At 40.4% G+C, this 23,610-nt stretch overlaps 2 protein-coding genes across 5 annotated transcripts in view; both read right to left on the bottom strand.

Moving 5' to 3' along the window:
• The window catches only part of nbeab (neurobeachin b), a 172,283-nt gene extending 159,718 nt beyond the window's left edge, over positions 1-12,565 (bottom strand). Inside the window, exon 1 of the mRNA XM_062385419.1 lies at positions 12,059-12,565. Within this exon, the coding sequence (XP_062241403.1) occupies positions 12,059-12,322 (264 nt within the window). The 5' untranslated portion in view covers positions 12,323-12,565. The remainder of the gene's footprint in view (positions 1-12,058) is intronic.
• A 3,201-nt stretch (positions 12,566-15,766) lies between these two features.
• stard13b (StAR related lipid transfer domain containing 13b) overlaps positions 15,767-23,610 on the bottom strand; it is a 58,055-nt gene continuing 50,211 nt past the window's right edge. For all 4 annotated transcript variants that reach the window (XM_062385420.1, XM_062385423.1, XM_062385421.1 and 1 more), the window contains 11 exons: positions 21,891-21,954; positions 19,728-21,085; positions 19,434-19,604; positions 19,138-19,297; positions 18,714-18,912; positions 18,309-18,522; positions 17,763-17,877; positions 17,429-17,650; positions 17,064-17,281; positions 16,778-16,954; positions 15,767-16,658 (listed from right to left, as the gene is read on the bottom strand). In XM_062385420.1, coding sequence (XP_062241404.1) covers positions 16,541-16,658; positions 16,778-16,954; positions 17,064-17,281; positions 17,429-17,650; positions 17,763-17,877; positions 18,309-18,522; positions 18,714-18,912; positions 19,138-19,297; positions 19,434-19,604; positions 19,728-21,085; positions 21,891-21,954 — 3,016 coding nt within the window. In that variant the 3' untranslated portion in view covers positions 15,767-16,540. The remainder of the gene's footprint in view (positions 16,659-16,777; positions 16,955-17,063; positions 17,282-17,428; positions 17,651-17,762; positions 17,878-18,308; positions 18,523-18,713; positions 18,913-19,137; positions 19,298-19,433; positions 19,605-19,727; positions 21,086-21,890; positions 21,955-23,610) is intronic.

Here is a 23,610-nt window from a genome sequence, read left to right as displayed (position 1 = left end):
AAGCATGTTATCTCAGTGACTTTGACATTGGTAATATTGTTGGTGCCAGATGGAAACTGCTGGTCTCATGGGATTTTCATGCACGTCAGTCTCTAAAGTTTATTCCAAATAGAAATATCCTGCGAGAAGCAGATCTGTGGACAGATGATGGTCAGAGGAGAATTGTCAGAATGGTTTGAGCTCAAAGATAATTCAGATAACCAGACTGGCGCAGACAACGTCCACTGCAATGTATGTGATGGGAAATACAAATCTAAACACATTAAACATCAAACTATTTCACACTTTTAAAAATATGTCACTGTCTGTGTGGCTGATAGACATAAAACCCATTTTTACAAGCTAGCTAATAAAACATTTTCGATAAACTGCTGCTATTATATGATGTTAATATTGGAATATTCATGAATTTTAATCATTGCACCCCATTATTATTCTTTGGGAAGTTTACTTTGACTTTCTTGTGGGGCTTTTTCCAGATAAACTGAATGCACGAGATTATTTTGTGAAAGTGCACAAATGCTCTATAGGGGAGAGGAGGGACTGACAGGTTGGACACTGTGATCAAATCTAAAAACCTCCTGCAGCTGTTAAAAAGCTTCATATGACCGACCTGCTGAGAAATAAAATATGTCCAGCACAATTTCTAGAAGCAAGCACATATAAGATGTGTCCAGAGTGGGGATTTTCGGGCCCAAAGCCGGGGGGGATATGTGATAAAGTACTCAAACATTAATCAAAGCATGTATTATCGGTCAGAAGCTTGATGCCAGGATTCAGCAATCGCTGCAGTCTTTCCCCACTCCTAACACCCTGTATTCATATTAACAAGGGGAGTAAGACTGTCACACTGTCCCAAGCTGTGTTCCATATATCCCATCTAATTCCATGCTGAATCATTTTCAGCCAAATGCCACAGCAGTAATCCGTCTCTGCTTGAGACTCTGGAGCAACAGTGAGGCTCTCCAGGCAGATGTTCCTTTCAAAGCAGTCCAAGTCTCACAACTAATAGCATTAGCCAGAGACACACATTCAGCATCTAGCCTTTGCTTAGAATTGGGCTTCCATGAGGCCATGCGCACAAGATCCAGAGGCTGAGTTGCTTCCTGAAAGCTACTAAAAGAGATTCACAGTGCAATATGGAGCAGTTAAATAAGTCCACTGTTGTTGTGTCTCCCTGAGCAGAAATTAAAGACTAGGCATTCAGATGTCAAAAATAAATCTGAAATTGAATCTAAACTGCTCATAAATGACTATCAGATTTTTTTATTAATGTACAGGTTTCTTTCCTGTGTAAAGACAATTAACAAGTGCACTAGTACACCGGAGAAGAAAATCGAAATATCCCAGATATTAGAGGACAAATGTTTGTGTCCCTGCAACTGAAAAATATCCCACAATTGATCTGAAGTGATCGACAGGCCATTTCCAATTCAATTAATTAAACAGGGTAATTAAAACATATGCTGAGTCCATTAGTCTCGCATGAATCTATACTCAGTCAGTTTATTATACTTAAACCAGTGTAGTAGAACACTGCGCTGAATTCATTTTAGCTACATGTACCTAAATAATCCCTTTTGTGCAGAGGATCTACCGGTAAATGGTATTTCAATTTACAAGTTCTGCACCACTGAATCTTCATTCGAGCCATAACTATATATTCAATAACAAACTGTTTTTTAAAAGTTAGTGCATTCAACCAGATGTAAAATCAAGTAGACGGCAGAAAATGTCCAAGTGAGTAATTATAAAAAGAATGTTAGAATGTGGCAGGGAGGATAATGAGCCAGAAAAATCGAGCGGTGTCTTCGTTCATTAAGCTGATCCCTCAGTATTAATTGTAATCCAAACCCCTAACGCTCAGTAAGCCTTCCATTATTCCCTCCTTTACTTCAGCTACATTAAATCAGTGTGCGATCTACTTCTATCAGAGTTCATGCTTCAACATCAGCAGGAAATGGAAACATCCCAGCTGTGCTGGAGCAATAAATATAAACATCTGCGAGATTGATTACACTAACCTTTATCAAAACCTTCACAGGATTGCAAAAAAAGCAGGAAAGCGGGATGAATGCTGCTTCCTGCCATCTACAGACAACACGCTACAGGCAAGAGAGCTAAAGCACCTCAAGACCAAAGGGGATGGAGTGTAAATGACAATATATTTGAAGCGGAATCATCCCATCAACAATGCCTGCTTTGTCGGGCTCAATGTAGAAATCTGTATTCGCATCACACACCATTAACTGCCTAGCGGTGCATGTGCAACAGAGAATTATAAAGCTGTCCCTTCCCTGTAATACGGACCTCAGACGTCTTATGCTACAGCAATAAAGTGGGCTACTCTCTGTTGTGTGTGTGTTATCTGTCACTAGCAGAGATGGAGAAAGAAATTGGTTATAGACCACCTTTCAATGAGGCAAAAACTGTAGGACAATGGACATGTGCATTCAAAACAATACAGGAAAGCACAAAACAGAGACAGGTCTACTCTTTTTACAGCCTATAATAGCTGGTGACCAGGATACAGATCCTTCAATGATGTCAGTTACTGATAAGGAGATGTTATTGAGGTTAGATAAATTACAAAACCATTTTTTTCTAATGCAAAGATAAAAGGATGTTTTCTGTTTTGTTTATGCAGTAAAATATGGTTCTCATATCAGCAAACACAAATGCAGATACCAATATCTGTGAAAGTCTCATATCAGCCAATTCTATCGGCCAAGCAATAAATCGGTTGAGCTCCAAATGTAAACACATATAGAAGATAGGAACTTCTATTTTAAATTAACTGTCATCTAAAAGACACCAAAATCTGTCTTTTCAACTAGTTTTGGATACATTTGAATAAATAACTTTTCCAAACTACGGCTAAAAGGAAATGCAAAAGATGAGGCCTGCGTGCATGTGCAAAAGTGACACGTCGCTGTGAAAACAAGAAAATACTGTCTTTTAATCTGTACCCGCCCAAAACCATTTGTAATGTTTCATGACATAAGGAGGCAGAAGTAATTTCTTGACCTAGAGACAACTCAAACAAATCAATTGTAGCCTGAAATCCAATTACACTGCTGACTGACTCTGGATTTACTTGTTGTGTGTCAAACACAAGCTAAACCACATATCTCGTATAAACAAAGCATATTTCTTCAACGTTTAATTTGTAATGCCTCATATTTATCCACTCCGTAAATCCAGGTAAAATACAAATAAGACAATATTTCCTTTTTAAAACTCATATCATTATATCACATAATGATTGTCAGCATCAGGGCTACAGGTTGTCTCTGCACCTTCACTATCTAGACAGGAAGCAGTGTTTGCTTTTGCTGCATCTGCATTGCAATGTTAACGCAGCTAGAATAGCCGGCTGTCACCCGCGCTGCAGCAAGCAATATGACTTTGCATGTTTGCCTGATCAAAGATGCAGCTCATCTCCATAGAAATGAGCATGTGTGCACACAGCCTTATCCCAATGGGGGGAAACAACACATTAACACCCAGGCTGGGATTTGGTTTACTGCCAGTACCAGTTCCACCTGGGAGTTAGCCGGAGCCTTCACATTGTTGTCACTGCTGCTGATGATGATCCAAAAAACTTGTCGCTGGCTGTAAACAGGTCTGAGTAACAATGACTAAGCTACTGACCACTGCTAAGTAAAGTTAACAATGTGTTTTATGTAGCCTGCAATAGGCTTGACGATTGAGATTATGTTGTCCTGCCAATGTAATGTGTACTAATAACTTTTTAAAATATGTTCAATGGTTATCCACAGCTACTTGAGTAAATGTGAGCATGTACAATAGTCCAGTTTTGTCACCGACTTATCTCACCTAAAATAAAATAGCATATCCACTATATTGGTTTAAAGATATGTTCTCATCTTTTAGAGAAATAGAGTGATGTCCTTTTGGAGATACTGACTTTCAAAGGCACAAATATATATCTGCAATAATATTTGCATGCTTCTGTTATGTCCATTTTTCTGTCAACAGGAAAAACGTCAAAAATAAATAACCTTCAGCTCATACTGGCTTCACTGTTTCCTAAATATTCTCTTCAGATTTTTCTTCTATTTTTGTCCATTTCCTCTCTCAACAGGACTTTGAACAATTTTCCACATCGTACTGTGGAAGAGCAACACATTTCCATCACTAAAGCGCTGAAAGGAAGGGTGAGCTGCTGCCACAGAAGCCCCACAACCAAGAGTCAGCTGTGCCACCGGTAAAATATAAAAATTCCTACTGAGCAATAAGATGTATCCCACAATGCACCCAGACACAGATGTAGGCGGCAGCCAAATAATATACCATCAGCATCTCTCCAGGGGAAAGAAATGCATGAGCAAGGAAGGGGGATGACAATAGCAAGAAAAGATGAAGGTCAAAGGGAAAGCAGAGAAAATAGATCTGTGGCTTTTGCGTAGTGGTTTGACCCATCTCTCCAGCATTTCCTTAAGGCGCTGGCGGTTCGTTATCAATTAAACCACAATGGTCTATACCCAACAGTATTTCCAATTTGCTGATGCTGTTATGTAGAGAGAGTGGACTTGCAGAGCTAGCCTAAAATCATATGCTTGCAAAATTACCAGCAGTAAACAATGGGCACGGAATACAATTGAATGTAGCATACTTTTAATTTGACAAGTAGAAGAAAAGTAAGTAAAACAGCTGCATGTATGAGAATAGGATCCTCAATCACAAATATTGCCGTTTCTCCATCACTCTGTATTATTCAGACAAGAGATGAAAAAAAGCCTAAAAATACACAAAAATCAAGTGGATCAACATAATTAACACAACAGGGAAGATGGAAAAATTACAATATCATGGTGCTTAAACAGCAGAGAGAACAAAAACATTTGCAGACATGGCAGTCCACACAGTATCTTCATCAGCCTTCATTTTGTCCTTGGTTGAGGACAGGGAAATGCACATCAGCATGGTCCATGAATCAACCAACGGTTCAGGTAAATTACTTTTAAACAAAAACAAATTTGCACAGAATCTGAATTTCAATTTTCCCTCAAATCCTAAGAAGATTATCTTGGAGTAGATCTGCTGAAAATGCTGTCAGCAGAAATTGGATGGCTTAGTAGAAAAATACACTTTACCGAGGAAGCACAGATTTAGCATAGTGTCCCCTTACTATGCGCACAGTTCAAACTGGAAACTGTAAAAGGCTTAGTAAAGAATTCATGAAGATGAACACTGCTATTACTGATAAATGCTGACGAGTCCATTCATTGCCATACAGCGCATGCAGCTCACAGGTTACTATCTCAGGAACATTAACAGCAGCAATGTAATGCTTAACTGATTCATGTAGGTAAATTATCTTTCATTGACCTCTTCCGCATTGAGGTCAGAGAGCACAGGGATAAAAAAAACACATAATCGTAATGTAGGGTTGTCGCAGTCAGTGTTACTGGTGTTGCACACTTAATACTGTTTATATATTTGGCCAACAAGCCTTACGGTCTATTTACTTGCTTTTAAAGATGTAAATCAGATTAGGTTCAAGTTTGTGTATCAGTGGTAGTGCCAAATCCAAAAATAAAATAGTGGAGAGTTCACCAACAACGCAAAAGGGCCGATTTGACAATCTATCCGATTCAACCTGAATTTGAGTAAGGGAACGTGAAGATGTTAATGAGGCAATATGCATACATTCATTACAATGGCAGCATCTGGAGGCAACACATCTTCAAAGGTGCCACAAGATTGAGGCTGTCAGCAGCAAAGTCTAAGACACTTCTCCCATAATTGCTCGATATGATGTTTAACAAATCAGAGCATAATGTTAGTAGCATTATTCATACCACTGTAAATGTGTAGTATTGTCCAAAACTTTGGAAATATGCCCTAAAGGAAAAATAATGTATATCAGTTATTAAATGTGACTCAAGGTAATGGCAAACATTCATGCGTATGTGTAATAACTCTGCAGTAAATATAATAAAATAACGTGTTAAGTAACATTTAAGGAAAGACAAAGGATAAAAACAACGTGGTAAACAAAGAACTAGAGTGGGACATTTTCAAAACTGCACCAGTGCCCAGAGGGGATATTGATCCAAGATTGATCAAAGAGTGTAACTGACTCAACAGCACCAGAGGGATGCTTACAGTGAAGGCCAACTATAACTGAAAGCAGCTTAGGCTTCACACAAGTCTCAATCCTTGTCTTTTATCTATTATGCATGTCCAGATATACTGCCTGTTCCTTGACAGCAATGTGTGCTGCAGACTCAAGTTTTTTTTCTTTTTAGGAGAAGCTGGTGACCATTGCGGTTTTGCTTCGGTATAGTTAGGGTTCAAAAAGCAAGTTAATTGTTTCAGGGGAGCCTTGATTTCATTTTCACGCCTTTCGATATCCAATAAACACTTCCAAAGCATCAAAGTGGTGAAGGAAGCTGTCGACCACACTGGGTGGGTGAAGGTGTCCAGTCCAAGAGGCCGACAGGGTGAAGAGGAGCATATTTCACACCCTGCTTCTCATCCCTCCATCCTGATTTGACCAGGAAAGAGAGAAGTGCCCCCTCCCTAACAAACCTCCTCTCCTCTTCCACTAACAGCTTGGTGTGTTGGTGGGTGAGCCCATCAGGAAGCCATTTTGTTTTTCAGCATGACAACCGCTGGTGTTACATCATTCAATCATGGTGGCTGTCACTATTTCCGCCCTCAGACAGAAGTGACGGGAAACCACCAGGCCACTGAGGGGAGAAGAGAGATCCTGACTTCATCCTCTATGGATGTCCCGCTGCCAGCAATAATGGTGCGGTAAGGACCATGTGCCCATGGGAGGGAAGGACACCCTCTGCCTCTCCCAGGTGGGCTGCTGAGCAGTGACACCAGTGAAACCATTCTGATTAGATTTAGGTAGTGAGGGTAGAGGTACTGTGATCATAATCGGAACATCCTTAATATATACATTTAAATATTCCAATTTGTCAAAAATGGCCTAATAACGAAAACCCAAAACTATTTGAGAACATCAATAAATCTGCCGTCACTCCAATGGCGTCCTGTTTCATCCAAACCAGAATAGGAACCTGCTAATCATTACCAACGGCAACTCTTCATGAATTACCACCTCCCCACTTCACAGAGATCAGAACTTAAAATAAACCCATGCAAACTGAGATCACAGCTACTCACTATTCCAAAAAGTATACATTTTTCTCAGATGTTCAAATTTTGTGGAATACTTAACCACTCAATACTGAAAACCTTCATATTCTATATCGGTTATCTACATGGTGCAAATTCTACCTTTCCCTGCTTTTTCCATCCTTATTTAAAGTTATCTATGACTGAACAATAAAAGCTGCCAGAGTTTAAACGAGTTTCTCAACATCTTCGAATCTTTAGTCGTCTTTTCGTTCAGTAATTGTTGCTCTTCTTCAGACCTTTAAACGTACTTGCACCAGATAGTGTGAATTTCATATGACTATAAATCTCATAAATAAGATCAAACTGAATAAGGAAGTCCAAACAGCAGAAGACACATTTGTCACTGGGTTAGCATTCACTTTCAATTTGTATCGGACAGACCTTAGTACCCTGATGCATATCCAAGTCTTATAAAAGAACGATCTTTAAAGATTCAAGTTGGATTATGTCTTGAGGTAAAACGGCAGCACTCAAGCTCCCTTTTGTACTTCATTTAATTCATGTGGAATTGCATCAACCTTGAAGACAGAACTTCAAAACCTGTCTTTTAACACATTATCTTAATTACAGCTTTCCTGTCAAGGTGCACATACATAAAAGATGAATAACATCACCTCTTTTTTTTCATTTTTATAAGGTATAGTTAGACACAATTTTAGCACCTTAGCCACAGATTAGATGAGAATCTTTATCTTTACTGTCCCATACTTAGTCCGCCTATCATCCATCACATAACACATAAAGTTGCTGCTATAAAAGAAAATCACGGCAGCTATTATAATTGACACCGCAAAACGATTTGTTCCTTGCTTCTCCAAGTTGTCTGCAGTTCCAACTGGTTGACCATTAATTGTGACTGACAGACACATCAGTTAAGCTCCAGTGCTTTCTGCTGACACCTAGTCTGGAGAGTATTTGCATTGTTCATATGCCAACACTCCAATCACATCGAACTTGTGACTGGAAAGGCATCCTGACAAATTTGTCTTTCAATACAACAGGTTATTTGATAAAAATGAGCTTCACCTTACAGCGCAGCTTTCCTTCCTTTATTCAGTTCTGACTCAGTAAAATTGCTCTCAATAGCATCTTAATCAGACACAGCAAGGACCAGTGATTACAATTCATAGTCCAACGTGCATCATTGCAGCTGTCACAAAGATAATTGTAGGAGCAAGCGTAATGTCATTAGGCTGATGGAAATAACTGATCTGGCAACTATTGGTGATCATATATTCAATGAAGCAGTGAGGGCATATAAACTACAAAGAATGTGACAGCTTTTCAATCAAGTATCTCAGCAGGCTGGTTTGCCTTCTATTTAAGCTGGCAATAAGCGATAGGTGGGTCTCCCCATTTTGTGCACGGATCAAGTTACAGAATTAACTGTAAAATCACACCAATGAAAAGTTAAAACTAAAAGGTAATCGCCTGTTAGTAGATATTTTATCTGGAAGTGCTTTAATAAAAACCCTGGTAGAGAATTACATTTCCCTTTTACAGACTGTTAGCCAGCAAGGTGAAACATGTCATAAAAGTGATAATCCACTAAAAATCTTTTTAGTATCCAACACTCATACCCTGAAGGCTTTAAAGATCATGTTGGCCGTTTTGTGCTTCATGGAAAATAGTGGGTCTGGTGCTTGAATTCATTTCTAAAAAGTCTCAGAACATGAATTCCAACATCCTCACTGCAGAGACTTTTCAATCCCCTCCTGCAGTTATGTGTTCATCCAACTTTCCTTGGGCATCTAAACTCACAATAAATGCTACACACTTCACCAGACGAGAGGGATTTATATTGTAAAATATGAACCAGAGCATAGAACTGGATGTTGGGTATGTGCATTGTGTTGCTGTTGAGGTTTGACAAGTCCAGAGATATTTGCCAATGTTGGATTCCGTGTGAATTGCATGACATTCACATCACAGATCTAGCCTTCAAGTAGGAGGTGACTCTTTGGTAAGGAATAGGATTTGGGTTTCTATAAGCTTCTTCTTCTGTGTTGATATGACCAATGTGTTGACCACCTATGAGAGCTCCTTTAATCCCAAATGTAAGGTTCGAGGTGAAGATCTGTCATGAAAGCTTTCTCCTCATCTCGCTGGTCACACTGACTTCCTGTTTCACATCAGATCACACTGAACTTTGATCATACAGATGCAGGCTGTTCAGTTATGTCACACAAGTGTTCGTTAAATGATTCATAAATAGCAAAGTATAAATATCCACTTTCTATTTTCTCATCTTGGAGAGAGCGGCGAGTCAGCAGACAGTCTACAAAAGGGAGCGACAACTAAAAGCTGCACAGATAATTGTTTCTCTAACGTCTCAGATAGAAGACAACAAGCTATATTGTCTTGCTTATACCTAATTTGATTTGGTGTATGACCTGTGTTTGTAGTCAGATGAAAACTATTTATAATGGTTCTGATTGAAAATACTTCAGAAATAGTTGGCCCCTAAAAACCTTCACATCAACATATTCTGTTCATGTCCTTATCTAATAATTACTATAACTAACATTAATGCATTAGAGTGCAGAAGAGATGACAGATGGAGCCGCTGGAATCAAGATCCCACTAATACACAATAACATTCCCAATTCGCAGTTAGTCAGTTTTAATGTTTAAAATTAAGATTAAATAACTATTAAAACAAAACCTACCTAAGAAATTTGCACCCTATCAGTGAGATAAGAACTTCCTAAAATGTTTTCATTTGGTTTAGGTCCCATCAACTAACATGGAGGGGGTCGGGTTTATGACCGATACTGCAGCCAGCCACCAGGAGGCCATCGAGATGCTTTGGCTTCACTTTTGGGGAGCTGTCATGTCGTCCATCTTTATAAACAGTCTATATGGTTTAAATTTATGCTCATAATAAGTTTCCAGGTCCCAATGACACCAAACATAAATAATGCAGTGAATATTTTACTACATCTACATATGATGAAGCCAAAATAGTTGTTGAGTGTGAAGGTACAAAGCTGAGAGTTATGGAAAACTGTAATTTATGTGTTTAGTGTCTAATCCAGTAATTCAGTGTCACTGAATGGTGTTTTCCATTCCATAACATATCTGATTTTCAAGATTATTAATTACTTATTTCCAGTACTAGTAATAATATCAGATCCACTTTGTCAACATTCCAATCTTGGCCATTTAAAAGGAACCTCAATAAGAAAGATAAAAGAAAAGACACATTTCATGAAAGACGTTCCCGAACAGGATCCTCCTACCACAGTTTTTCCAAGATTGTAGATTGAGATAAACATTATTATTTCATTACTCCACAAATTGGATCCCATGAGATGCAGTTAAGAATCCTTCAGGATCTTCACATCCGCTCTTCACTTCAAAAAAAAAAAAAAATACTGAATTTATAAGCATAAAAATTCCTGTAGTCATGACATCTTATAGACATGGAGCTTTTTCTGGCATCTTCCTTGAGTAGTATTATTTATGCACATTTTGTGATATAATTTAGACAGAGAGGCGGATATAATCACAATTACTGTGTCATCTGCTCCCAAAATTGCTTTATTAAATGTGGTTCATTTGAATGCACATAATCTCGATGGCGGGTTTTATTTCTGTGTGTTAACAAGTGGAATTAATGTGTCTGAAACCCCTAAACCTCTCTTAATTAAAATCTGTCAGTCAAACGCCTGAGACCTGTTGATGACTGAGAAATGTTGGAATTAAGTGCACGCTACTGTGTGTAACATGCACAGATTACATTGTAAAACAAAAGGAGCACAGACAAAAGCAGCTGGGACATTAATGATCTGCACCCAGTGTTTGTTGGACTACAGTGTGTTATACCTGGGGCACATATTGTGTGAAAATGGGCCTGCGAAGTGTGCAGAGGGCAAGGATGTCAGAGGCTTCAGCTGTTGCAGTGCTACGCTCATGTCTAAAGACGCCAAGGGCTACAATTTGTCCCACTCCACAAAGTGGATTTCTTCTGTGCCAGAACAGGTCGTAATTAATCTCTAGTGTGCCAACAAGGAGAGGCCCAACACTGCAAACAGGCTCTGCTGGGGTACTCCTGCAACTGGTCAGAGCAAAGATATCAGCCCAGGCTCTGCACAGCATGGTGTGCTGTGACAATGGAGGAAACCCTGGTGGGTGTATGAGCCCAAATTCCAAACTCTTTTGTCCTGACGTGTCATTCCTTCTCCTTTTCCTCTCATGTTGGAAAGCGGAGGAAAGCTTAAGAAAACTACTCCCTGCACAGGGCAATATATATTCAGGGAGAGGGTATTCTCCCACTGCAGTGAAGATGCAGGTGCAGTACCCAGGAATACAGAAGCTGCACTGCCCAAATAGGCTCATCCAAACTCTGAGCAGTTTTCCTTATATCACCTGCAGCTGTATTATCCCTCACTCTGCATCGACATAAATGCCATTTGAAATTCAGTGCTTAACATTACACTTTAATCCTGTGCAGGGATTCACTTCACCTTCACTGACATCATCCACGAGGTCTGAGCCATTTCCAAGTGAAACAGTGGAGTCAGGAGTTAAAACTTCATGAACTCACTTCCACCAGAAAGCCTTTCCCTTGATGTTATCTGAGCTGAGTTTGTTTATTGTACTGTTTTAGTTATTAATCTCTTATTGATTTGTTTCGAAACAGAGTTTGTAACTGTGTAAATTCAAACTATTCTAAATGAAGAACTGGCTTTGTGTTAGTATGTGTGTAGGACTTTTAGATGTTTGCTGTCCTGTCCTCTTATGTTTGATGGCAGTGCTGCATTTAAGTTAATGATCATTAGGGTTGAAGGAACCTTGTTTTGTCATATGTCAACATTATGGTCCTGGGTTCAGGATTAAAAGGCAACAACGTCCTGATAAAACGGTGACTTACCAGATTCAGCACCGTTTCCACAATATCCCGGTTGCTAACCTCTCCAACCTGGATCAGTCCGATTAGAACCGCAAATTTCATTTTGATATTCCGGATTGGAACCGACGGATTGATAATCCCAGCCGGGAGGAGCACCGGACCCGAGCCGCGCATCATCACTGCCTCACCGGGGACGGCAGCCGCGTGCTGCCCGTGACCTGGAGGAGTTTGTCGGTTCGAGAGCGACACGGAGCCCGGCATTGTCACCGGTCTCTCGCTTGTCATTTCCCCCCACGACAGCGGCGGGGTTGAGGCGGCGAGTTGAGGCGCGTTCACCCCGGTGATGTGTTTTAATCGCTGCTGTGGAGCGTGAAGAAGAAGAAGATGAAGAAGAAGAAGAAAAAATGAAAAGACAAGAAAAAATAAAACAAACCCCCCAAAACAAGAGCTCACTCAGCCGGTCACATTCACTGAGTGAGTTCCGGTGAGAGAGAACCGGTGTGTAGTCGGTGCCAAGTGACTGACCTGCGCTGAGTGTGTTCGTGTGTGTGTGTGTGTGTGTGCGTCTGTTTGTGCACGTGCTCCATTCAGTGCTCTGGCTGTCACCGCCATGTTGCCGCCCCCTGCCTGCGGCTCCACTCACCACGCCTGCGCCGGATGGATGCCACGGCTGCCGGGGCCGGAGCCCTGGAGGAGGAGGAGGGAGCCTGACCGGGGACAGGTCCCGTCCACCTGGCGACGGTAAGCAGCCCAGTGCGGTGGTTTCCTCCTCTAGCGTCAAACATGGCTACTTGGGAAAGAAAAACGTGTTTCCAACCACGTCCGTTGAGTTTCTCTCTGTTTTGGTCAGTTGCGCTAACTCGTTACACTTTATTAGCTAAAGACGTGAAGCTAGCACCTGTGCCGCTGAACCAAAACAAAGATGGCAAGTTACCTGATTTACTTAAAATTAATACTGGATTTGCACTCTGTTTTTTTTATAATTACTAAAAAAAAATGTTTCAATTATTATTATTTAAATTAATAAAGGATAAATTAGGTTAAAAAATGAACGTGAGAAATGGTAATACATTTTATTTGTACAGAAACTTCCATACGTACAATGCAGCTCAAAGTGCTTTACAATAAAATTGAACACATGAACTAAGATCAATATTGTTAGTCACGGTTGAAAAACAGAATAACTTAATGATTGCTCTGACGAAGGTTATTTATGTGGAATGGATGGTTTTAGCAAAGTTTTAAAGTTAAATGATGTATTATTATTAAACAATAAATTGGGTTATAGAAAAATTAAAGTGAGAAATAATAATACATTTTATATATATAGTACCTATCACATATAGGATGCAGCTCGTTGACATTGATCGTTGACCATATAAGTAATGCTAGGAAAAGCACATGTGACCGATTGACTTAAGAATTGCTCTGTAGCTGTCAGCATCAAATTTGAAAAGTCATCTCTTTATTGATTTCAATGGCTATTAGATTAAGTATATCTTATGTCACATGATTGATGCACACTTGACTTTTATTATAATCATTGTCTCATAATTTCTTCCTCTCCTCACATAAATGTGAATGTTTCATTACAGTTTAAGTTCTAGATGTGTACAGTTTATTGGTCAGACACAAAGATGACCTTGAATCGTCCCCTACATAATACAATAAATCCTGCTACATCAATTATTCCATTGATTAACTACAAGTTTAGTTTCACATAACTTTGTATTGGTACTTTGAACAAGTAAATTTAGGCAGCATTAATGGTAATTCATGAATTGTATAGTTTTTACAGTATTTAGAGTTTTATTACTGTTGAAACCAAGTGAAATAATCTCTGCTTTGAAAATCAAAAAAATCTGTTTTTGATTTTAAAGAACAGAGTACAAAAGCATAGTAGAAATTACATTATGACTGCCTTCAGTGATATTGTTTTTATGAGAAGATCGTGGACAGTAACTTATCTAAAATCGTAAATATGTGGCTTCCTTCATTTAGTAAAATAAAAATTGAACAATGGTAAAGAACAGAATTATTGTTTATTTCTAAATTGTCATTAGGAGCTTAATTTAACAAAAGGAAGCCATCAGATTCAAGCGATTACATAAAAGACAGTCATTGACATCTCTGCAACAATCCTGTCCATCGTCCTGACTGACAGCCAGGAACTGAGCCTGTATTTTATGACACCATTATGCTGATCTGTGTCAGCATGGCCTCAAAAGTGGTAAAAATACTGCTGGGCTTTACAACGTAGTACCTGTCATATGTGCTGCTCAGTTTTCAAATTAGATTTAATTTGATATAATGAAATGCAGTATAATTAAATTATCAGATCATTCAACCTACTCACCAGTGAATACATTTTACCATTTTCTTGTTCATAGTCGTATATCTAATAATGTCCTTTTAATATCAGTGGGAAACAATACAGCCTATAGACCCTGTTTGGCTCAGTAGACATCAGTAAACAGATCTGAGCCAGGGAAACAAATCCAGTACCTGTGACCTGCAGAAAGAAAAGGGATTATTGATAAGGTTTTTGGTAAGGTCAGCCACAAAAGTATCTTTCTGTATTCTTTTGTAGTTTTGGTAGACGACCCTTTTACACTTCTTCATCATCCCTAGACTGCTATTAACTTCATTCCAGTCAGGTTTTCAATAGATCTTAGTTTGTGATTCTATTTCAGGCCATTACTGAAAATGTACTTTAAAATGTTTCATTTGTGTTGGACTCCACGGTGGATATCAATCCTCTCTTGCTAGCTTTTGAGAAATGTACTTAAACATCAATGAAAAGAGGAACTTGATTTCAATCACATTGTTACTGGGGAAAAAAAACGTTGCCATACTAAAAATAATATTCTGCTGATCAGAAAGAGCCATCTAGTGGACAGAAGTTGATGTCTCCAGCTCAAGCTTTCCCATTGCATACGATTTGTTGGCCATGCAGACAAAAAGAATAGCAGTTTTAATCTTTACTAACAGTGTTGGGGCAGTGGTTAGCACTGTTGTCTCACCGCAAGAAGGTTAAAGAAGTTGCAGATTGGGATAACATTGAGTGAAGACTCTATTGACAGATGGGAATGTGTGAGTGAATGGTTGTCGTTTGTTCTTTATCCTATGAGAAAACATTTCACCCTGAAGTGAGTGGTCTCATTCCAGATGACTGGTGGGGATAACATTGGCCCTGCCACCAAAGCCCCATATAATTTGGAACGACATTGTTCTACAGCTCCGGAAGAATTAGATGTTTATGTATAAAGTTGTTCCTGTGGCTTGTGACGGACGAACACCTTATGAAGACACTTTGCTTTGTCACTCGTTTGTAGTTGAAATAAGGTTACCGTTCAAGTGTGTGCACCCATGTGGAATCCTCTTGTGTTTCGTTTAAATTGCCAATAGAGGTCTCTGTCCTCCCAGATCAATATGAATTGTGTGTTAAGATGAATTCTTCAGTGAAGTTAGCATGTGTCCTCCCATAGGGGTGTCACTGCAGGCTTGTGTTTCCTTTAATGACCAGTAGAGATCAGTGTCTTACCATGCATGTATGAACACGAGACAAACTTGTGGCATTTAAACATTATTGCACAATCTTTTCTCTCTTTGATAGTAATTGTCCATAACAGGTATTAAATATCATTCATAGGTCAATAGATATCATTACTGACTAATCAAAATGCTGTGTTTTCTTGTTGATGTAGCAGATAAAGAATAAGTGCAATCTGACATTTCATAAGTTGGATATTTTTATTAAAAAAATGATGTCTCTTGTACTTGACACTGCACAGTACTGTACCCTAAAGCAGGTATGATCAAGTCAAACCTTAAGTCATTCTTTTCACAACCATAGGAGCTCACGGTTTAATAAAATTACACCCATTGAAAAATGGCAATACTGAAGCAAAGTAAAACCAGCTTACAATTTTGTACCATGTGAATAACAGGGAGGTTGGCACCATGAAAGAATCAATATATAGTAAATTAACAAAATGTACTCTTTATCCCCTCACATATATACAATATATACATCTTGTTTGCATGTACAGGATATTCACACATATATATATATATACAGACCTTTGAGTGTACAATTATAATAATTATAGCTTTAAATCTTGAATATGAATAACATGCTTCCCAGAAGCATTAAAGAGCTTAAATGTCCTAGACATCGTAGATTATAGTAAGAGTAATGTAATGACATTATCAAAGATAATAATTATAATATACAGGTTTAGCAACAATAGGGCAAATAAAATCCTAATGCTAACGATATCGGCAGGATGATTAATTTCCCAATATGTGATTATAGTCAGCACCTGTAAAATGTCCTCTTTTGTCATTGTGCAAGAGGAGCACCAGAGTATTTTTACTCTGAGGAAAAAAAAAACAGGGAAAAAGTGTGCTTTAGTTCTGGGGTCTAGTCCATGCTGTGTGTCTGTCTGTTAGCAATGACTGAAAGACTCCCTATTTATTACTGACAATTTTCGAAGACTTTCAGATTTTGGTCTCCGGGCCGTCTGCGATGAGTGGCTGAAAGGAGTTGCGGATGCGGGCAGCTTCTGCTGCACAAAGGTGACCGAAGGCTTTGTTATACCAATCTGGAGTCCTCCCCCTGAAATCAAAACATAATATTTAGTAAACAACACACATATTCATTGACATGCATACACATCAGGGTTCAAATAATGTGTGTCAAAAATGCTGTAATTAAGAAAATCATGTAGGACTTACTTTAAGTCCACTCTGCAGACGTGAGTTAGTCTGGACTTTCCAGAGCCACAGGGCTCTAGCAGGTAGTTGGACTCCAGGACAATAGCTCGTACCCCTCCCACAGGAGGATGATCCTCATGCTCTATAGACACAGAAACCAGGGAGCAGGCACCTTTGGGCAAGTCTGTCCTCCATGACCTTAAATAAACCGAAGGAGATTCATTGAGTGCTTTCAAAGAACAAACCATTCTAGCTACTTTCACACAAAGGAATATGTGATAAGTGTTTTCCTTTCATCACCACTCACCTTAGAACGACAAAGTCCCTGCTGGGGTGAGGAGGCATGCGATTGAGGACATACTGAAAAACTTCTGTCTGCTTGTCCAGTGTCTCAGACACTTTCCACTGTAGCAGGTCAACGTCCCACAGATGGCGCTCTCGTAGCACCCGATTCAACACTACAGATGGTGGAGCTTCCACCTCCACAGACACTCTCCATTGTCTCAAAGGATTCCCATCTCCCACCTGGATGACACGCAAATACACAACCCATTATAGTAACATATGGATATTAAAGTGCTGGAGGTATAAAAGAGCATGACACAGGTATTGTATTATATTTTATGTTGTAACCCACAGTAGCAACTCAATAATCACAGGAATAACACAAACCTTCTTATAGTAGAGCTCTGTGTTGTCAGAGCTGCTGCACGAAACCCAGTACTTGGACTTTTCCCGGGCATCTTTGAGCAGGTTCTGAAGCCTCCCCTCCATATGCATTTGGTGTGTTCCATCATCATCTTCAAGCTGCTTGCACAACTCCTCAATTGTTGGTGCATGTAAGTCTGCCTCCACATATGAATTACGTGACTGAGTAACCATCTCATGAGGGATCTAATGGGTGTATAAGAGAATGTGGTCAGACTCACAGCGATTTATACAGACCTGTGGAAACTTAATTTAGCCTGAGGAAGTCTTGAATCATCTAAACTACAACTTCTCGTACCTCAAAGAGACGGTTGCACTCTATGATCATGTGAGCGAGGCCTTGTGTCGCTGCTAAATTCTCATTCAGATCCTTCTGGTCTGGTCTGCCAGTAGCATACTTCCTCTGCATGGCCCTGGGCATTATGGAGACAGAAATCTTATTAGGCCGGCAGGGTCCCCAGGTCAACACACTCACAGAACACAGTATATAAACCCTTCCTCCTCTCTGCTGGAAACCCCTTTGATCCCTTTAGCAACAATTTTAACATGGTAAATTAGAGAGCTTAGTGTTGTTTGTACACAGCATGGTCTCATATAACGCTGAGCTGTAAGAGTCATGTCCTTTTAAAAACCAGCCCAGAAAGCCATAATCTACTGAACCACAGAGGGTAGCCCATTTTATGTATGTCTTTATGGAGTCACAGGTGAAGATAATCATGCAGGAGTTAATAGAATGCATGCATTTCTAGTTCATTAGTTCTCGGGGGCACAGAATGGATGCCAGTTTGGCTGGCGCAAAATCACAGACACCAGGCTAATTGCAGGACATAAGAAATAAATGTACCTTGGCGAGAGGTTATCTTTCTTCAGTATGTTGAGATGGAAAAGGGAGGGGGCCAGGCACACAGCAATATTCATGGGTGTCATCTGGTTCTCCTCCACAGAAGAAGTGACATCGCTGAGGAAACAGAGCAGCGTCTGCAGCACCTCACGGTTTTCATCTGACATCAGCATGATGGCTGCCTGGACAGCTTGCAACCTTTGGTCCTTTGGCACATCTGCACATATGGAAGAATTAATTTATATAATTTCTGCTTTACAGATGGTGTGATAGAAAAGTGGATACATTTATGAACCATTAAAGGCCATTTACTTATTCAGATATTGTATTTTAACACAGCCACAGATATGTTTTCTCAGTTAAAGCAAAAGCAATACATTTAAAACATTGTTAAAACAGCTTCCTTACATTGGTAAATATGGAGGAAGGTCTCCCCCAGCTTGCTGGTGAGCAGAGGCTCGGGTAAATCCCTGAAGAACTGCTTAACCATGTCAGCCACATCATACGCAGACTGATCCTCATAGTTCACATCATCTGGAGAACTCTCATTCATCTGCCTCAGAGCTTGAATTCGAGACTTCACCCCTGATTTACGAAAGAGACCCACCTGGAGGCAAAACAAGAGTGTTGGTGTCAGCATGACAGCTCACAGTGACATGTAATCACATTGTACCACAGTTCCGCCAACTGTATTATTACACCATCATTGCATCTGTCTGCAGCAGCCTGTTGTGTTCTAAAAACCTTCCAACATTATGCAGCTAAAACACACGCCTTTGTTACATTACATGTGAAAATGGAGGTCACGGAGAGCATGTGTGCTGAGACTGACCTGGTCAAGACACTGGCTCCGTAGGTACCGCAAGGCCTGCTGCAAGCCGAGGGGCAGGGGTTGTCCTGAACGCTGCACATGCACAATGAGAGGGACTCCGAACACATTCTTATCCTTATAGTCTGGTACCTTCATTCTCTTCATAAACTTTGGCACAGACCTAGGAGAGACAGCAACACAGCATATTTGAAAAGTTGCTCATCCTAAACCTTGGACAAATCGCAAATGATAATTTCCAGGTTTAAGATGAATTCAATCATGAATCAAACTTTTGGAGGTTTAAAGTTGTCACTTACCAAGTCCAGCCATGCTTGTTGGACATGGAGTACTTCTCCATGATTGCAGTGAGACGCAGCAAAGAAAACTTCTGCAACAAACTCAGCTGGCCTGCAGACTGGTTGGTAATCTGCAGGGATGCTACAGAGTGACTTAGACGATTTGATATCTGGAAGCTGGGCCATCGTAACCTAATACCAGAAAAGACAATACCGCAATAAAAAAGGAGAAGCATTATTTTTTTGGTTCACAGAAGAACTAAACTTGTGTGACTTCATATGTTTCAGTACTTGATACTGTTTCATGAGTCTTACCGATTGGGTCGTGTGAGTGAAGCACCTACTCCTGAGTCCCTCCTTTCCCTGAGCCTTGTCGATTCTGTGTCAGCAAGTGATGCCCTGTCTCTGTCCCGTTCACTCGGTGTGGTCTGGCTCTCTGTGACAGAATTTCCCTCAAAGTCCAGTGTGATCTGACTAGACGACTGGAGCCCCACCGTATCCTCCCTATCGCCATCCATCTGTGCCAGCCCCTCTCCTCCAGGTAACACATTCTTAGACCAGTGGTCCACTATCTGCTGTAGACCGTTGACATGCAGCAAGATATCATCCAGGTGAGGAAAGAGGTCCTCTTTCTCCAGGTCTATCAGGTCTCCAGTGCTGGCATACAGATGTGAGCCAGGAACATTATCATACACGCTGATGCGGCTACCTCTAGAGCAGCACTGTGTGACAGGCCTGGATTCCTTTCTGCATGAAATTAGTGGGGAGTCAAGGTGCCTGCTGCCCGTGTGCCAGTTAATAGAGGCCCCATTGGTTGGGGACAGGCTTTCTATGGATAGTGCTTTTGGGAAGGTTCCTGGCTTGTGGTCTTTAGGAATGTGGACCACCAGGTCTTCATATGAGCAGAATTCATTCTTGCGGTTTTGTTCTGCGACTTTACTCATTTGGGTTTCTGAGAAGATGTCAATGTCCTCTAAATACATGCCACTTCGTTTGAAGTCCGACCGATGAGGCTTATGCTCTTTCAAGCTGGGTGTGCTGACAGCGCTGCCACTAGAATGGCTGCTACCTTCGCTACCACACTGGGACGGAGGAACTTTGTTGGACAGTGACTCTGGAGCTCCACCATCTCCATTTATGATTTCAACACAATGCAGAGTCTTCAGTGCCTGGGCCTCCTCCTGTAGAACTGGAGAACTGATGACTAATGTCTTACGACCTCTTCCCAGAGTTCCTCGAGAGCGGAGTGTCTCCATGCGCTTCAGGAAATCTTTGGCACGAATGCGGCTCGTCTTAACTTGCTTGTCAGACAGTGAGTCGTAGTAAGCAATTTCTTTGGGGATTTGAGGCATTGTGAAAGAAGTGGAGTCTGGCATCGCAGCAGAATCCGAGCAGGTGCGGTTGGAGCAGTCTGAGTCCTCTGTGCTGAGGCCCCTGTGGCCACTGCCCCCGCTGCTCTCACTGTGCAAAGAAGAGACCTCTGGCTCACTAAGGTCTGTTAGAACGCTCTCACTACTGGTGGTGGTTCTTAGAGGCACTCCTTCCCTGAAGGGCTGACCCTCTCTTCCCAGTAGGCAGTCAATGTCCTGTAACCTGGACCAGCGTCGGCTGCTCCACTCAAAGGTCCATTTGTCACTGATAGCAAACAGGTCTTCTTCATCAGAGTCTTCACTCTGGAGAGAGACACATTATGTGACGTTAGTTTTAATGAAATGTTTATCTTAAGGATCACTAAATCTTTCTTAATTACTCAAAGAAATGATAAGGATGAACACATTACTTAGTACCATGCACAATATGGACCTACAACATTTGGACACAAATATATCCTTAATATCCATTGAATAGAATACATTTTTAAATATTTGTATTTGTGTCGTAAGAAGAACATTTGATAGAACATATAGTATCACATGTCATCTATTCCACAACGAACAGTTAATTAGGACATGCAGGAAATCACTTTAGGATGTGTGTACTCAGAGTTAATAACATTATACTATCTGCCAACTGTGATATAACCCCAAACAAGTGATTCCATTGACGTGAATACTTTTCTATAAATAGACCAAGAAAGGAAAAATTCATGAATATCAGCCAACAGGCTATATTACGATGTGGGGACAGATAAAGCGTCACGATAGCCGACTTGGAATGAAGACAACAATAGTATGATCTCAAATATCATATAATCTAGGCTGAACAGATGAGGCCAGGAGGTGCACGCACAACCTAAAGCCATCTTTGTAAGAAAATACCATTTCTTACGGTGGCAGTGACGTTTGTTTTCTACAATAACTCTTACAATGAAAAGCGATATCAGTCAAGTAGTGAGGATTTTTGGAGGGTAAAAAACAACACAACAAACCTAGAGGTACATACAAATGTTCAAAACATGAACAGGGAAAATGCAATGTAACTGCTTAGGCCTTATTTCCTTAATGCATTTTAAGGTCTATATTTGGTGTCGCCACTTACTTTCTTCTTCGGAAGGTTCACGTCAAGTTTCATAGAGGCGCACTTGTTCAAGGTGTTGAGTCGCCTGAAACAAAAACAAATAGCCAAAGAATAAATAACTGTTCTAAACAAACAAGAGAAAACACCAGAAGAGTTTCTTAAAGAGCACACCATGATTAAATTCTATTCTGTTGGCTATTTACGCCATAACCTGATCAGCCTTTGTTCTGGATGCATAACCAGACCCAGAGGGGAAATCAGTTTCCATACACACATTATCCTAAACCCAATGAACGCTGGTAATTGGCAGGTGCTCTGCTCTGTTTCTCTCTGGGTTGGATCAGAATGATTGTGACATGCACAGTAGCGTGTGCGTGTGGTAATTTGAAGAAAGGTGAATGTAAGGTCAACAAGTGGATAAGCCAGATATCTGTTCCACTCACAGGCTGGTTCATTCAATAGAGACATCTGCAGATCTTAATCTTCAAATGAACCTGTCCTAGATGTTGTACATGGCTCTTGGTGATTTTCAGAGATGGCTTCAGCTGCTTCTAAAATTACTTTCTAGAGCATGCATATTTCTTTGCATACAAAGTCCCGTAAAAAAACATTTTTAATAGACAATACAGTCTAAGGCGTTTAAATGTGCTTAGTGGTTAAAGCCTGTGAGGGTGTGTGAACTGGGATATATAAAGTAACGTCACTAGAAATTGAACATGAACCAACAATAGCGAAGGGGGAAAAAATGACAGCAAAACACACCACAACTCAATGTGCCTCAGCTTTAGATAAAAGGGCGCTCGTTTGTGGTGAGATAATTATAGGCAGATATTTCTAACAGTCTTTTTTCACAGATTGACCGTATTGTTCAGTGACAGCAAAGGCCTCAGAAGGAGGATATGACTTTCCAGTAGTGCTGGGGATGATAGGGGTTAGCCACACAAGAAGTTCCCATGATTGTTACTGTAGATAGTAGGAGTCGGCCCGGAGAGAGGATTTCTAAACTAGGGGGGCCCCTTATTCCGCAGGCCTAAAGAGTTTTGTGTGTGGTTGCTAAAACAGGAGACGGCTTACGCAGGGATCAGAGAGAGCACTCACATACATGAAATGTCAGTTTTGCTACTATCAGACACCCGCAATATACCGGGTGGTGTTTATTTTTGCGCACACAAGACTGTGGTGGCGTAACTGACAACAAAGCAATCCTTATGTCCCCATAGAGACGCTGAGAAGTTTTGGACAAAATCACGTTGTAAGTGGAACTGTTTCCAATTGTCCTCCATTTATCCCGTGGCTAGTTTGGAATTTAGATGAGTTGCTTTAGGGTTGTTTAGAGTCACAGTATATTGAGCCGTGCAAGGCGCCCTTCATGCTACTCCCGCTTGCCCCTTGGGACAGTTGCTATAGCTACCGTGGCAACTGAAGTGCTGTTTTCATCCCGGGGTTGAAACAGCGCATGAGCTGTCTTTCCCCTATAAGGGAGGGATCCACCAGTTGTTGATCTAGTGAACTTTTATGTTATTTCTATACTATTTTTATCTGGCAAAATTACCTCCTGAAAATACTTAAGTCCTGATAGATGAAGGTCTGATGAAGATAAACCTGTTTAATAGATTTACTAAATGTACGACCAAGAAAAGGGTTGAACTCATGAGTTTCTAAACAACCAACTTAAGAAAACAGAAATAACATGATGTTTTCTTTTTAGCAACATAATATAGGTAGGATGTTTCACTTCAAA

This window comes from Platichthys flesus, chromosome 4 (assembly GCF_949316205.1).
Source record: "Platichthys flesus chromosome 4, fPlaFle2.1, whole genome shotgun sequence".
Classification (NCBI taxonomy): domain Eukaryota; kingdom Metazoa; phylum Chordata; class Actinopteri; order Pleuronectiformes; family Pleuronectidae; genus Platichthys; species Platichthys flesus.
The sequence above is the reverse complement of the archived record's forward strand: the minus strand, read 5'-3'. Positions and strand labels throughout refer to the sequence as shown.